At 38.9% G+C, this 15806-nt stretch overlaps 1 protein-coding gene across 3 annotated transcripts in view; it reads right to left on the bottom strand.

Annotated features, from left to right (window-relative positions):
* The window catches only part of EGLN1 (egl-9 family hypoxia inducible factor 1), a 37730-nt gene that overhangs the window by 16341 nt on the left and 5583 nt on the right, over positions 1-15806 (bottom strand). Inside the window, exon 2 of one of the 3 annotated variants that reach the window (XM_064509258.1) lies at positions 454-5846. The exons of the other annotated variants lie outside the window; for them this stretch is intronic. Coding sequence (XP_064365328.1) covers positions 5670-5846 — 177 coding nt within the window. The 3' untranslated portion in view covers positions 454-5669. Of the gene's footprint in view, positions 1-453; positions 5847-15806 lie in introns of those variants that run through there. 3 annotated transcript variants of the gene reach the window in all.

The following is a 15806-nucleotide window of genomic DNA, read 5'->3' as shown; positions in this document are numbered from 1 at the left end:
CAGCATCACACATTCCAGTATTTTTGATACGAAAGCCTACTACAAACTTAAAGAAAGAAAAAAAAAAAGGTGCAGATGTCAACAACCCAGAACAAACAAAAAGCCAGATATAGCTAACTGAGGTCTCTCAAAGAAATTAGCTGAAAAGGTACTGTCACCAAAGGCAAAAAGTCCTCTTTTGAAGGCCTAGGAGCAAACACAAAACTCCACTTTGCAGCCAAGAAAGGGTTTAAAGTATACTTTGATTTCTGGCAACCTAAATCTGTCTACATTATGATAAAATGGGTTGAGTAATACACTTCAGATTCAAACAACCGCTGAATAACGTAAAATGTGTTTCTATAATTGGTTAGCCTCCATGGATAACTCCACATCCCCTCCAAGAAAAGCAGACTAGTGACTCAGTATTTTGGCACTGTATGTAAATTTGAAAGAGAAGTAAGTCAATCAACATAAACTTTAAAAGTCTGTTTTTAATTTAACACTGTAAATGCTTTGAAATGAATAATGTTATGTTAAAAAAACCAACAACTTGGGAACTTTTTTTTTCCAAGAAGGGGCAGAATGTTTTGCTCTTGCATGACTCTAGTCAACTTACTAGTTTCATCATTATCTGTTCTAGAAGAGAGAAAAGCAGCATCTTTAAATAGTAAAAACAATACATTGAAAAAGTTACGATACTGCAGTAAATTAGTAAAACGTTAACTGTCATTCAACCACATCAGTTAAAGTACATTTTTACAGCAGAATGTCAGAGCTAACATGTATCCTCAACCACATGGCATCAGCAGACACACTAACCATCACACATGAAAAAGAGTGATTACCTATTTTAAGATTATTACATGCAATTAATGCATTTGTTTAGTTGTGTGAGACCTACCGGATAAACTGAACTTAGATTACCTTAAAAATAAAGTTTGCACAAGCACGTACATTAGCGAAAACTTTAAAGCTTGAGACTTTTTATACTTAATTCCAGGAGAGGTTTAGGAAGGGGAAGGAAACCCTAAGGATTACAGTTGGGGTGGGAGGGTGTGGTGGGACTTTAAAACAAACAAACAAACAAAAAAACCCAAATGTTGCAGAGAGTGGTGGGATAAGTGCATGACTGAGAGATTTGCCATTTAAAGAATACCCATCATCACCAATATTCTCCCCCCCAAAATTATATATACACTGAGAAGCTTAGAACCTTTTCCCTATCAAAGATAAGAAACTATACACGATAATTTTGCTAAATGCTAGGAGATATATAATAAACTTTAAAACAAGACTGATTTTAATAATTTCATTGTTATTTAAAAGCTATCATTCTATTTCCACATTAAGGAGCAAAATAACCATAAAACTGAAATTTAGCTTACAGGAAAGATTTATTGATATAACTATGAATGCTGTACAAGGGCACAATAATAAGATTGTATTTTCAGTAGTAAAGCTAGCCACACAGTGTAAATCTAAGATACTTACTGTACAAGAACCTTCCTATCTACATGAACACACTTTAAAATGTCCAAGTCAAGGTCTCACCTACCACATGTAGGTCTTAATCTATACAAAGATTTACCATAAACAGTGTGTGGATAAAAAGCTATTTTAAAAATAAATTTTTAAGGATATTTGCAAGGGGACATATAGTATTCAGCAATGCCCACAGTATTCCAAACTTGACATAATACACTATGTATCATTTACTCCTACTATTTGAGTTTGGATAATTCCTTTAAAATAGTTATAAATTAAAAAAATAACTATGCAGTGGAATGATAATAGACAAAGTAGTGCTGTAATTAATATTAACCCTGCACAAAAGTCTTACTGAGATTTATAGCCAAATAGCTACAAACAGCCGGCAGCATATTTTAAAACCACCTACAATTTAAATCCAAGCAATGCTGACTCTATCCATACTGCTTTTTCACACACAAGCTGACTTTACCCAAGCTTTTCTTTACTATCCCACCATGACGTTGTAATAGGGCCTCTCTCACATACGGTAGAGAAGTACTTGGTTTTTTTGGCTTAGCCAGATCACCTAGATGTATCCTGATCAGGCGCAGGCAGGCATTATACAAATACTGCTGGTATTCCTTCTGTATTAAATTCCCACCGGCACTAGTGAAGAATCATGAGAAACAGCAGGTAAGGCCAAATTAAGTAAAGACTGATCACAAATGTGGTGGGCATGTTTTAATGTTGACAACCAAGCCAGAAAAGCGACTCTGAAAATATCACTCTTACATAACAGCTTAAAGAAGCATCCTCCAGTACTAAATTCAGCCTTGACTTAAATCGAAGCTATTTCCACTCAAGACATCAAAACATGGGCCAGACAATTCACTTTTCTTTGCCGCTTACAAACGTACAGTAAAACGACGCTGAGCCCATTTGCCACATTCGAGTCGGCAGTGCCAAGTCTGTCCCCATCCTCACCTTCTGCTTTCGCTCGCTGGCCTATCACCAAGTCCACACTAACATGGGTCATGACGGGAAAGGAGCAGAGGCGCAATGCAATGCCAGGGCAAGTGCGCCTTGGGAATGTTATTCATTTGCTTTAGGACTACGTGGGCATGTGAACATGGGAAAGATCTGAACATACCAAACGCTGACTGCAGGCAGTGAGGAAACCTTGAGGAAACTGCCCATCCCGGCCTAGTCAATGCAAAAAGCCCCACCTTTTTTAAAAAATTCAGCTGAATCTACAGTAAACTTCAGCTCAGAGAAAATAAAATCTATTGCGTTACCAAATATCAGTAGATTATTAGGAATCCATCTGGTTTGCTCCCAGTCCATTTTTGCTGAGTATTATGAAACTGCTATGAAAATAGGCAATCCAGTCACAAAAGTCAGCTCCTCTCCTCCTTACCGTTATTTTGATAACAAAAGGGATATTTTATACATTCATGAAAATAAATTATTCACCCTTCCTAGAAGGCAAGTAGGCTTTTCCAGACAGATTAGTCCTTTTCTGGAAACAACCACTTAAAAAAAAAAAAAAAAAAAAAAAAAGTGCCGATGCTATCTGTCACGATTCCCATCAGTTATCACTGCTGTGGCTGTGACTGGACAAATATCAGAGTTACAAGCAGGGTGCTAATCTCAAACTACATTATTTCCCCCTCCAAAAATCTGAAGGGAGCGGAACTGAAACTGTACACGAAGCGATGACACAAAAGAAAAGCTAGAGCAAACAGAAATCAGCCTTGACGGGAACACGAACAAAAACCTCTCTGAGGCAGAACTTACTACTGAAGTTCTTGTCCTCTCCCAAGACATTCACAAGAACCAGGGCCCCCCCAAAGCACTCGGATACAAAATCGGAAACTCTAACCCCAGGCTGAGTTAGCGTGTAACCAATACTTACTCTTAAACCTTTTTAAAAGCACTGCATTTGCTAAAAAGGGAAACGCATTGTTCCAGATCCCATCCCGAAACGATGGATGTGGAGACAGGACAGACATGCCCCATCCTCTCAACCAACCTGCTTTTGCAGATAGGTTTAAAACCTATGTCACCAAAAAACCAAATAGCAATAACTTTTTTTACTAAACTGAAGGACAATTAGGTTTTACAGTATACTGTACTCACTGAAGAGCGATTACAGGGATTAGCAGTAATAGCCCAGATCAGAGGTGTCTTGTCAGCTCATGAGAGCCGAGCCATAAGACAGATTTATATGACCTATATGGAAGATTTGCAGAACATAAGTTCACATTTTTCGAAGACAGCTTCTAGCTTTACAGCTGTGGCCAAAAAAAGAAAAAAAAAAAAATCCAGAGTATACCTAAGAACATAACTGATGAAACATTATTTGCCTTAGTCTGCAAACATCCGGAAACAACTCAAGGATACGAACTCCCCGTCATCGCTGTCTTAAGCAACAGCAGTTGAAATTACTGAAAGAATGAAAAGCAAAAAGATGACATACAACAAAGCAAAAGGAAGGCTGAGAAAGAACAGATACCAGACGTAACAGCAGCACTGCCAAAAGGGAGAAAATAATGCTGAGTACCACGAAAACTAATAAACAAGTGAAATAATAATCAAATACATGAAATACTGCATTACACATTTCTAGACAAGAAACAAACTACCAATTCAAGCGAACAGGCAATCATGATAGATTTCAGGGCTGGACGCAGTGTATTTTTCAGCCATAGACCATAATTTAAAGTGCAATTTCTACATAGTTACTGAAAGTAAGTAGCAGATCTTCTAAAATACATCTTATTTTACACTATCAGTGAATAATAATTTCTTAATAGGAGACATTTCAGGAAGTTACCTGCAGACAGGTAACTGATTTACTAACTTCTATTACTCGTAGTAGCTAGCGCTTTATCTTTACAATAAAGATAAAGCTCCCAGGGCTCACTTTGCATCCTTTGCAAGTCTTCACTTGATGTGAGATACACAAAACCAAAGAGGAAAAAAAAAATTGAAACAAGAGAACGACTGAAGGGAAAAAGAGGGCGGAAAAGAAGGAGCGGGTAAAAACTTGTGGAATGCTTCGATGCTTGCCAAACATATGCTTTGATAATGAAAGGGAGCAAGTTCCAAAGCACAGTTTTTAATTGCGACTGCCCTGCTACTAACCCCATGAAATCAAGTTGCAAGCACTAACAACCGAGATACCCTGCAAGGCCTCAGCTATAATTGCTTTCTTTTCTGTGTCCTCCAGTCCCTTAATCAACTGCACTGCAAAACATCTCAAATATAGGAGATTACTACTAGCACACTGAATTGCAACTAAAAATAAGTAAAAAGCTACTACTAGATATATAGCACTGGTACTATTGTACTCCCATCCACCTGCTGCACTCAGAAGGCTGCTTACATGATTTGTCTCCCAGATAAAAAGTTCACAGAGTGGCCTTAAAAAAAAGCTAACTAGAAAGAAAAAAAAAGTCAATTCAAACTACAGGTACTGTAACAGTAGATAACTGCAGGATTCCAAACAAAATTCTTCCATTAGTTGTATCTGGAAAGGATTCATTTATCATTTTAAATAATTACTTAGTTTTTGCTAGCAGAGAAAAACACGGAATTATTAGAGCTGAGGATTTAGCTTGTACTTAATTATTAATTCCTCAGAGTGGGCACTGTTTTTCTATCACTTATTTATATGAGTAAAACAGGCATCAAGCTGATAGGCAGGAACACATGATAATATTAACTGGTTACTTGAAAACATTTTACAACTAAATTCCTGAATACAAAAACAGCCCAGGCCAGGGTGACATGAGCCAGCAGTGTGCCCTGGCAGCAGAGGCGGCCAGGGCTGCATTCCCAGGAGCACAGCCTGTGGACTGGGGGACGTGATGAAGCCCACACCCAGCACTTGCTAACCCCCAACCAGGCGGTGCCCAGGCAGCACTGTTGCATGGGGTTTCTCCTTCCTACGTGCAGGACCTTGCATTCGTCCTCGCTGACCTTCACAACATTTCCGTTAGCCCTGTCTGGGTCCCCCTGAACGGCAGCCCTGCGCTCAAGCATAGTGACTGGTCCTCCCAGGCTGGCACACACAAGATCCTTAAACTGCCAGTAAAAAGAACATGCCGTATTTTATTCCCAGGATTAATACAAACAATTCTATGCAATTATTGGCAAGACTGCTGAAGGTTATTCCAGAAAACAAGAATTTTCTTCCATCTGTAAAGGCAGCCTCAGTCATGGGCTCCAAAGCCAAGATAACCCATCCTTACAATCCTTTCGAGATTTTTCCCTTTGACAAATCTCTTTAAAAAAAAAATCCTTATTTTGCATCTTCTTATCACAGGCAAAGTCTGTTCCCCAGAGTCCCTTGAGAATTCCATTACTTCCTCTTGAAAGCTGTACCCAAACTGCAGAAGAGAAAAGAAAGAAAGAAAAAAAGAAAAAAAAAGTGTTTTTGGAATATTCACTCTCATTCACAGCGAATTTTTCTCTGGAGTTTTACTATGGAGCCATTATTAGTTGAACCGTAGAACCTGAGGCCTCAATAGTGAAGAAGGGTCATTTGTTACTAGCTTTGTCTTTTAAAGAGTGTAACTTTGAAGTAGCAGGATATATGTATAGAAAAAGCAACAGGCACAGTAAAACGTAAACATCAAAAATACCTCCTCTGCAATTTTTATGTTGCCATATGAGGAGATTAAATTGAAAATAAAGCTTGTTGACAGCATTTTCATTTACATTTCTTCTCCTGCAGGAGACTTATTTTTCATGTTTGCAAGGCTCTTTATACAGTTATAGGACTCTATGGATAAAAATAAGTATACATTTATCTTACAAATTCCTATATAACTTACAGTATAATTTTGGTGCAGCCTTTGGCTCATGGTAAGTTACCACTCCTGTTTTCTATTTTCTCTAAGGAAAATGACAAAGTCAGGACTCCAGTCTAAGAACTCCAGTGTTGTTCTTGAGTCTGTGCCAGCTGTTAGGAGGTCTAACAGAGCTACTACATGTCATTTTCTCCCAGCTGTAATGGGGATTTAATACAAGCTTCTACATATTAATTCCAATACAAAAGTTAGCAATGTTGAAGCATGGAGCACTTTAAGCATGGTGTTTCTATAAGATCTTACTCTCAAGGCATTCTCAAGCACTGGAGTAGACAAAGGAAATAGCAATCTGATAGTAAATTGCAATAGCAATTTTGTTACAGGGAACTAACCTCCTTTCAGTAAAAAATGACAGCTACTGACAGGATCCCCACAGGACTGGTAATTTTCAGAATAACCATATATATGACCTGGGAAAAGGGGGTAAGCAGCAGAGTGACAGTTCTTACATGCAACACAAAAACATTTTGCATAATCCATTCTACCATTGACTGCAGAAAAGCACGCAGAAGGGTAAAAAGATACTAAGTACGTGGACAAAAAAAAAAGGTAGGCAAAACTCAGTAAGTGCAAAGGAGTGCCCGGGGGGGGGGGGGGGGGGAGGGCAGGAATGAATCTCCTTACAGTGATGGGCTCTAAACTGGCTACCATCACTTAAGAGCAAACTCTGTAGTAAATATAGGCAGTTCCCTTAGAACAGCACCTCAGCACAGCAGCAGAGGCAAACAGTGTCAGAAATCATTAGACAAGGAGAGCCAACATGGACAAATTACACCATTATGCCAGTATACAAATCCACAATATACCTGTATATTAATACTGCAATTTTGATTGCCTTACGGAGAAGAAAAAAAAGAAAAAAAAAGAAAAAAAAAGAAAAAAAAAGAAAAAAAAGAAAAAAAAGGAAAAAAAAGAAAAAAAAGAAAAAAAAGAAAAAAAAGAAAAAAAAGAAAAAAAAGAAAAAAAAGAAAAAAAAGAAAAAAAAGAAAAAAAAGGAAAAAAAAGAAAAAAAAGAAAAAAAAGAAAAAAAAGAAAAAAAAGGAAAAAAAGAAAAAAAAGGAAAAAAAAGAAAAAAAAGAAAAAAAAGAAAAAAAAGAAAAAAAGAAAAAAAAGAAAAAAAAGAAAAAAAAGAAAAAAAAGAAAAAAAAGAAAAGAAAAAAAAGAAAAAAAAGAAAAAAAAGAAAAAAAAGAAAAAAAAGAAAAAAAAGAAAAAAAAGAAAAAAAAGAAAAAAAAGAAAAAAAAGAAAAAAAAGAAAAAAAAGAAAAAAAAGAAAAAAAAGAAAAAAAAGAAAAAAAAGAAAAAAAAGAAAAAAAAGAAAAAAAAGAAAAAAAAGAAAAAAAAGAAAAAAAAGAAAAAAAAGAAAAAAAAGAAAAAAAAGAAAAAAAAGAAAAAAAAAAGAGAGCAACAGGAAGGACCGAAAGCATGGAGCAGTACCCATCTGAGCAAAGACCAGAAAGACTAGGACTCCTCAGTTTAGGAGAGAAAAGGCATCAGCTGAAAAAACGTAAGGAAGAAAATGACAGATTTTTAAAATCATAAAAGGTGAAACTATTGGAAAAGCGTTTTCACAACCCAAAATCTAGAAGGTATTAAAATCACCAGGCAGTAGGTTTTAAACAAAAGGAAGTTCTTTTTCTACCTAATCGAACTGCGGGACCCACTGTAACAGGATGCTGCAGAGGCCAAAAGTACAAATGGCTTTTAAAACAAGATAACCTAAATTAATGGCAAACATGTCCATCCTTGGCTATTAAGAACTGTGGCCAAGATACAACCACTGGCTCAGAAAGTTTCTGAATTGCTGGAAGGCATACAGGAGCATCATTGTACATACATTTCAAAACCTCATATACACACCGATTATTATTTACAATAAATACAAAGTGGCATAATCACAGATGATTAATACCTACATGAGGGTGAGATGTCCAGTAAGTGAGCATTCTAACCCAGCAAACACATGAAAAAAAAAATCAAGTTGCAAGAATCTGAAACTAGATTATTCAGACTGCAAAAACCATATAAATTTTCAGCAAAAAGGATCATTATCATTTGAACAATTTAACAGTGTTTGTCTTACATTTTATTTCACTAGATTTTTTTTTTAAAAGTAAGATTGGATATTCTTCTAGAATATATAGCTTTGACCTACAATTCACGTTCTACCATCTAGTTTATACAGAAAGTCACTTTAGATGAGCACAACTCCATCTGGCTTCAATTTATGACTAGATATAGGGCATGGATGGTCAACTGGCATCTCATGAGGCACATGCAGCTCTTATCTTTCAAACGCAGTCCTTGCGGAGGATAGTGTTTTGATAGGGTGCCTGCTATTGCTGAATGCCTGATGAAAAGAAATAACGGAGGAAAAACCAGTCGTCTGTAACCATCATGGGGCCAGCATGACTAGCAGGGCTGCCTGCCTCTCACAACTTCTGCTATTGACTACACGGAGAAGGAGATAAAGGCTCCACCACTGCACACCAAGATCAGCAGGGGATCCCAGACAGGAGGAAAGCAAGGAAGAGGAGCTGGCAAGTTTATATGGGGAATACTGAGGAAAGAAAAGAAATGGTGAGAAGTTAAAAGCCGGGGGGGGGGGGGGGGAGGACTGTAATCTGAGAGCAGCAATTCTCCGATTTATGTAATAGCCTGACAGAATATATGAGCCTGACTCTTACTGGTGACTTCCTTACATTTCTGTGAAAGGGTAACTACTCTCAAGTTGGTGGCATTTTTCTTAGAACTAAAATATACTGAAAATGAATTTGTCTAGATGTTTTCTTTTTTTTTTTCTTTTTACAAGATTACTGCATAACATGAAGCAAAAATATGGGAAATATTACAGTAAAGCACTTTTTGATAGCTTGTGGTTTTGAAACAGCACATTTCATTTTTTTGGCTCTCTAGCTGAAAAAGTATGGCTATCCCTGGTGCAGCATATCCTCTCTATAGAAAAGGTCCCAAAAGCATATCTAAGTATCAGAATACTTTTAGACTGACAGTATGAGCCCCTCCTATGGATAAAGATTGGACTTCAACTTCCTTTAACATTTGGTTAATCTAGTCTTGCAGAGCGTACACATGCTTTAGGACTGCACAATGGGCACATACACACAGATTAACTGTAAAATAGGTAACATGGCAGAAAACAGCAAAGAGGTGGCTGCACAGACTATGGTTCAAGTGACAACCTACATAACCAAGTAAGGATCCAAGTCAGCAATATTTTACACTGATGTGTTAATTATTTATCTAACAACAGCGTTCCTTTAAGAAGCAAATGACTGCTAGTACGAAGACAGACCTCTGGTCACTTCACTGTAGCAGAGATGGAGTAAGCAGAAGTTACTGACTGTGCCACTGCTAGAAAAAAACTATTCCTATTGACTTCAAAAATTGACTCATTTTAAGTCGCCGCCACTCCAAATGGCAGTATTTGCTTTTCACAAAAGTGCAGAACGGCTGAGGTGGGAAGGCACCTCTGGAGATCCTCTGGTCCAACCCCCTGCTCAGGTGGGGTCAGCTGCAGCAGGTTGCCCACGACCATGTCCCATCGGGTTCATAGAGACTCCACAACCCCCCTGGGCAAGCTGTTCCAGCGTCTGCCCACTCTCACAGTACAAAAGCTTTTTCTTACATTCAAGTGGAACTTCCTGTGTTTCGGTTTGTGCCCGTTGCCTCTCGTCCCGTCACTGGGCACCACTGAGAACAGTGCTCTCTCCATCACTGCCTTTTTTTACTCCATCAGGTATTTATACACATCAATCAGATCCCCCCTCCAGGCTTCTCTTCTCCAGCTAAACAATCCCAAGCCCACACAGCATTTCCTTGTATGACTTGAAAAAGTGAATCCGCTTTTATGAAGACAACTGCTTCTGACTGGCTGACACTTTATCACATATGGGCTAAAGGAGACAAAAAATAATGTTAAGCCACACAGAAGTATGATTAGCCAACATCGATTTCACTGGGCATCATAAAGTATGCCAGCTGAAACTGAGTAAGTTCAAGATGCCCTTATCAACCGCCCCCAGCTTCCTTTCTCACAGCGGCGGGAATGCCTGCCAGCTGCTTTAACAACAATGAAACAACGAACTGAAACAAGAAGGGCCCAATGCTGCTCACATACTGCAGAAGCTGCTTGCAGAGCCTGACTTCCATGGTGAATGTTAGCTGAACAGATGTTTGAACAGGACACTGAGCAGCAAGAAGAAAAATATATTATTAACCAACTGTAAACTGCTTTGGAAAAGAAACTTTTATGTGCTACATCCCTGGGCTTTTTCAGAGTACAGACTTACATGAAAACTTTAGTATGTGAGGATTTCTGTCCCAAAGTGAGCTTGCACCAAGGTTTTGATCTATAGCAATTTAAATTCCACACTGTCACATCAGTCAGGTTATTCTATTACTGAAAATGTACAGTTTAATTTAACCAGTAACTTCAAGGCTGATCTAGCCATGTTATCTGCAGCTTTCTGAACTATGTAAGCATGAAGATAACAGACCCTGACTCACCAAAAAGTCAACAAGTCCCAGGAAGTGTATGCCCAGGAGAGAAGCCTCCATCCTCTGCTGCTTCACCAAGAATTTTGAGCTACAAACAGAACTAAGGGGTGTGAAATGACAGTGCAAGCTCCTCCTCTAAATAAGGTTAAAATACCTTCATAAAAATCAAGCAAATGCACAAAAAACCCTCAAGCTTTCAGCTGGTTTACTGCATTTTAATAAACTTCTTACACAGTTGACACTCAACTCACTGATTCCTCCACGCTGTTATGAGCAAAACAGAACAGCTTCCTGAAATCGCTCGCTACATTCACCTTCATATCCTTTTTCAATATAACACCCGTCTTTGCTGAAACGAGGCAAGGCAGTTGCAGGCCCTGCCCTCACAGCCAACCTGTTAGGGCCATACAAAATTTCCTCAAAATTCAAGCAATTTGTAGAGACCAGAAAGTCTTTAGGGTCAAGCTGTATGTTCCAAGTTGACCAGACCCTAAATCAATGCATGAAATTAATCCTCAAGTGTAAAACAGTCTTTTTTGCCAGACCCCATTAACTGGCCTACAGGTATGACCTTCATAACTGCCCTACATTCACACACAATGCCCATATAGACATACAGACACACACTTTTCTACACGATTCCTATTTATAACATTACATGCTAACAAAAATACTCCTGAGTAATTTTAAGTTAAATACCAAAGAGCAAGCAAGTCTTCAACTGTAAGTAGCTGTTACGTGCATAAAAGCATTGCTCTATTTTTGACAGAGGCTGTCCTGGAACAGCGAGTGAATTAGCTTTCAACCCAAAGCTTGTGACTGCAACTTACCAACTAATTCTGGCACAAGCTAGCACTGAAAATATGCTTCATCAGCTATCATTAACCAGCAACCCTCAGAAACTGGAAGGCAGTTTAACAGGACTTGATGAGCACCAGAGGACTTCTTCAAATGGCCACAAAGACCAGTGTTAGTTCTCCTTTTGAATGGTGTAAGAAGTAAGTCACAAATGTGGAAGACACTAAGGGTATCATAAATAATGACGACTCCATTTAGTGGTAGCTGGAAAACCAAATAACTTTACTGCCCTCTTCACTGAAAATACTACTTTTACTATACTAGTTCATTAGCATAGTTATGAAAAATCATGCCAATGATCAAGAATCTCAGACTGACATCTCTGGAGTAAAGTTATCTCTGAAAAACATTTGCACCGTCCTTGGCAGAGGCAAGTCACTCACTTATGGTACAGTAACAAAATAATAAGCGCAAGAGACAGGAAGCCCCAGGAGCATCACACTGAAGTATTAACTAACCAATCCACTCACAACAGTCCAAAAATGAACTATTTTGAACTGAAAACAAAATTCTGAGTCAGCACAAGAGCTCTCCAAGTAAAACCCATTGGAACCCATTCTCTAACGAAAACCCACTGGGCTAGTTTTTGGATGGGCAAAAAGAAACTATTTGCTCTATACAGAGCATTGGTTTCCCTTTATAAAACATCTTTCCTTTTTGTTACAGCAGAAAGCATTCAGTCAAGCTACAAGGTTGGACACACTAGCACTTAGTAAAGGGCAACCTGGTTGCAACTAGAAAGAGGATGATTTGCAAAATCCCAATAGTAATCTAGCCTATATGAAGCCAAAAACTGTCCAGATTAACCAGTCCAAACACGAGGACTTATTACAAACAATCATGATATTTACCAGTATTCATAAAGAGAATAATATGCTATGGAACTCTTAGCAGGAAACAGTTGGCAAACTACTCAGAAGTTACACATGATCTAGAAAAAGGCAAAATATCTCAAACACCCCCACTAAGATTCCTGATACAACTAATCTAGGAACGAGAGAAGTGCTGTTCAGACAGTCCTGTGACTTGGCAGGACATCATTTTCAAAGAATTTCTGTCTAGGAGGCCACAGACAAGGGAAGGCGGCTCTTCCTCCCGCGCTGTAAAGCTACGATGAGGAGTGTCCCGCTTGATTTGTGGGCAGCATTGAATCAAGCCCATTGTGCCCAGGACAGACAGTACAGCACGTCAGCAACGCTGTCAGAAAACACTGATACCACCGACAGGAAATAATGAGATTAACGACCCACAGTGTACTGAAATCACTGATGTGCATGAACCGCAAGACAAAAAGTTTCTCTGAAACAGCAACAACTCAAAAATTAACTGTAGTTGCACAGTCAGAAATGACTGGAAGAAAAGCAAGCAAGAGAAAACCAGCACTTCAGAGAGCTATCCTAATGCACCAGGGAATAGAGAGGAAACAGGACAAGAAAATGAAATAATACAGAAATCGTCCACTTCAGAGCAAGCCTTCGAAGCGGAAGCGGGGAGCCGGACCTGGCGCGAGGGGCCGCGGCTGAGCCGGGACCGTCCCTCCTAAAATCAGTCAGCAACGAACTGAAACAAACTGCAGCACAACGCTGCTCGCAGAAGGACGCCAGGCCAGCTCTATCTTGAAATAGAGAAACGAAGAATTTTTTTGGCACTAACAGAAACTCTAGACTAACTGAGAGGGCTCAGTATTAAGCACAAGAAATCTATTTAACGGGCTCATTTGTTTTGAGGGTTTGGGGTTTTTTTTTTTGGTAGGGCAGAGATGTGAGAAGAAAAATCATTTTTCATTTGGAAAAAAACCACTTTTTGCTTTGTGTATGCTACATGTAGATAGACCAGGACAACTTTCATAGAAAACAGTCACAAGAGTGAGCTTTGGAGGACAGAACAATACATTTTTGATGGCAAAAATCAAGTCTCATGCTAATGAGCATGATGAGCAGAGAAAAGAAAGCTTAAGAAGGAAAAACATTAAAGAGCAAGCAAAGATTTCCTAAACTGTACTCAAATTTTCATGGGCTAGTTTGGGGATAACCAGTCCCCAAGTGTTAAATTAAGGCTGTAGTTTGGCAAACACTTTAAGCTGGCATAAGTTTGCACTGCTGCTGAAAGAAAGTCTCACCATCTGCCAGTCCCCAGGGCCAACACAAACATCCAACAGAGAACCAGGAGCACTACTTTTGCCAGTTTATTTTTCAGATGGATCAGTTTCCCAATCCAGTTCACAGGATGGCCATGTAAATACTCATGCTGGCAAAAAGGAGCAACTACTTCTTCAGCAGTGCCAGCCTAAAGCGTTCATTGAACTATAGCCTAAGACGCAGGGATATGGAACAGTTCAATGCAGTCACAGACAGTACTCCCCAGCCTCAAACACGTTATATTCATACGGCACCTCGAAGTTACAATCAACACACTACAATGTGCAGAGGGTTTTTTTTTTGTTTTGTTTTGTTTTAAGTCAAAGTCTGAAATTAATTTCAGGATTACAAACCTTCATAGTATACATGTATGACAAGTGTACTCACATATACTCCTATTCCTGGAGACCAATCCAATCCTCAGCAAAACTGCTATTAGTGATATAACTGATCTTGGTATCAGTGTCTGTGCTATTATCAGTTAATTGGGACTAAAACCGAGGTCTTCTGAATGATCCCACTAACACAGTGGCGTCTCAGAAGCCAATAATATGTTTTTGTAATTCTTTTAGTGTGAGAACTCACCAGGATCTCTGAGAAAGATCCAAGTTTTAATTTTCAGTGACCCTAAACATGTATCCTTTCCAGATTTTGTGCTTCTTGATCAAAAGATCACTTACATTCAGGAACAACAGACAGAATTCTGATCATCTGCTCTGTTTGGGACCCAGGACTTGTACATGAGGAACAGTGAATGAAACTATACTCAAATTTCAGAGCTCTACCTCAACAGGAAAAAGAATTTAAAAAAAAACCCAAAAACCAAAAAACACTGTGGACCATTCTGAATATCCATGAATCACTGAACCACAGGCTCTTCTAGACCAAAATGCCATCTCCACCAGAAATACCACCATTAGGAAAGGAATCAATAAGCACAGGCATCTGTAACATTCAAATTCAAGCAATTCAAGTAAATACAGATAAAGACCTAGCCACTCTTTCCCACAAATCAATGGCAAATTCAAACCCACGCAGTCAGCCATTATGAACCTCTGTGCTCCCTTTCCCCCTGCCAGCACTCCACCTGTGTCATCGCCTTTCAGTAACTATTTGGTTGTTGTCATTCACTCAAGTCAGCCATTTGCCACCTTTTATTTTCATCTGTTGTCTTACTAGTGCGCACATACTCACTATTACACTTTGCAGAGTAAGATCTAGTGGAAAGAGCATTCAGAAATCTCGCTCGGGTTTCCTGTGCGCTGTTTTAAACAATATCTGCAAAACTCAGACTTCTGTGTTCTCTTCTCATGTTCTCCGTGCAGCCGTTTCGGTGCCCCACTACCTGTTGACAGCTTCACTTGTATCAGCTGATTGCTGCTTGTTAGTTATGTTTGTCTCTCCTTGGTAACATTAATCCAGCATGTTTATATGACAGCTGCTGTACAAATAAATGGCTAGAGCAGAGAATTTCTTCTTTGCAGTTTCTAGAAAAGCTGACAGCAGGATATGAGAAATTCACTCCCTCTTAGAAGAGTATTTTCTAAAGGAATATTACTAACTGTGAAAGAACCTAGTTTAACGGGATACAGTTGGGCTAGTCTGGATTCAGAGCACGCTAGGTCTTCAGAAGACTTCCAGACACTTTGCTATGCAGCAGCATGACACTGAAAATTGACTGGTACGCAGGAAATCATACGCAGCACTGAAAGTATTTAGAACCAGGCCAGTATCTCTATTTTGAGGTGGGAGAAAGAGTAAGAGATACACAATTAACTACTTCAACAATTTCAAGAAAAAGTGCAAGACCAGGCTTGCATAACATGCAGCCTCTAAAGTAATTTAAGCCACCAGTAGCTGAGCAGCGGTGGCTGCCACTGGCATACTGGTAGAGACAGGAAAGCATTAAAATTGAACAATTTGAGTTGTAGCTCTTATGTCGGGTCTAGAAAGGAGCGGGAATGA

The sequence above is a fragment of the Dromaius novaehollandiae genome, chromosome 3 (assembly GCF_036370855.1).
Source record: "Dromaius novaehollandiae isolate bDroNov1 chromosome 3, bDroNov1.hap1, whole genome shotgun sequence".
Classification (NCBI taxonomy): Eukaryota; Metazoa; Chordata; class Aves; order Casuariiformes; family Dromaiidae; genus Dromaius; species Dromaius novaehollandiae.
Note: the sequence above shows the minus strand (reverse complement) of the source record. Positions and strands in the feature narration are given on the sequence as shown.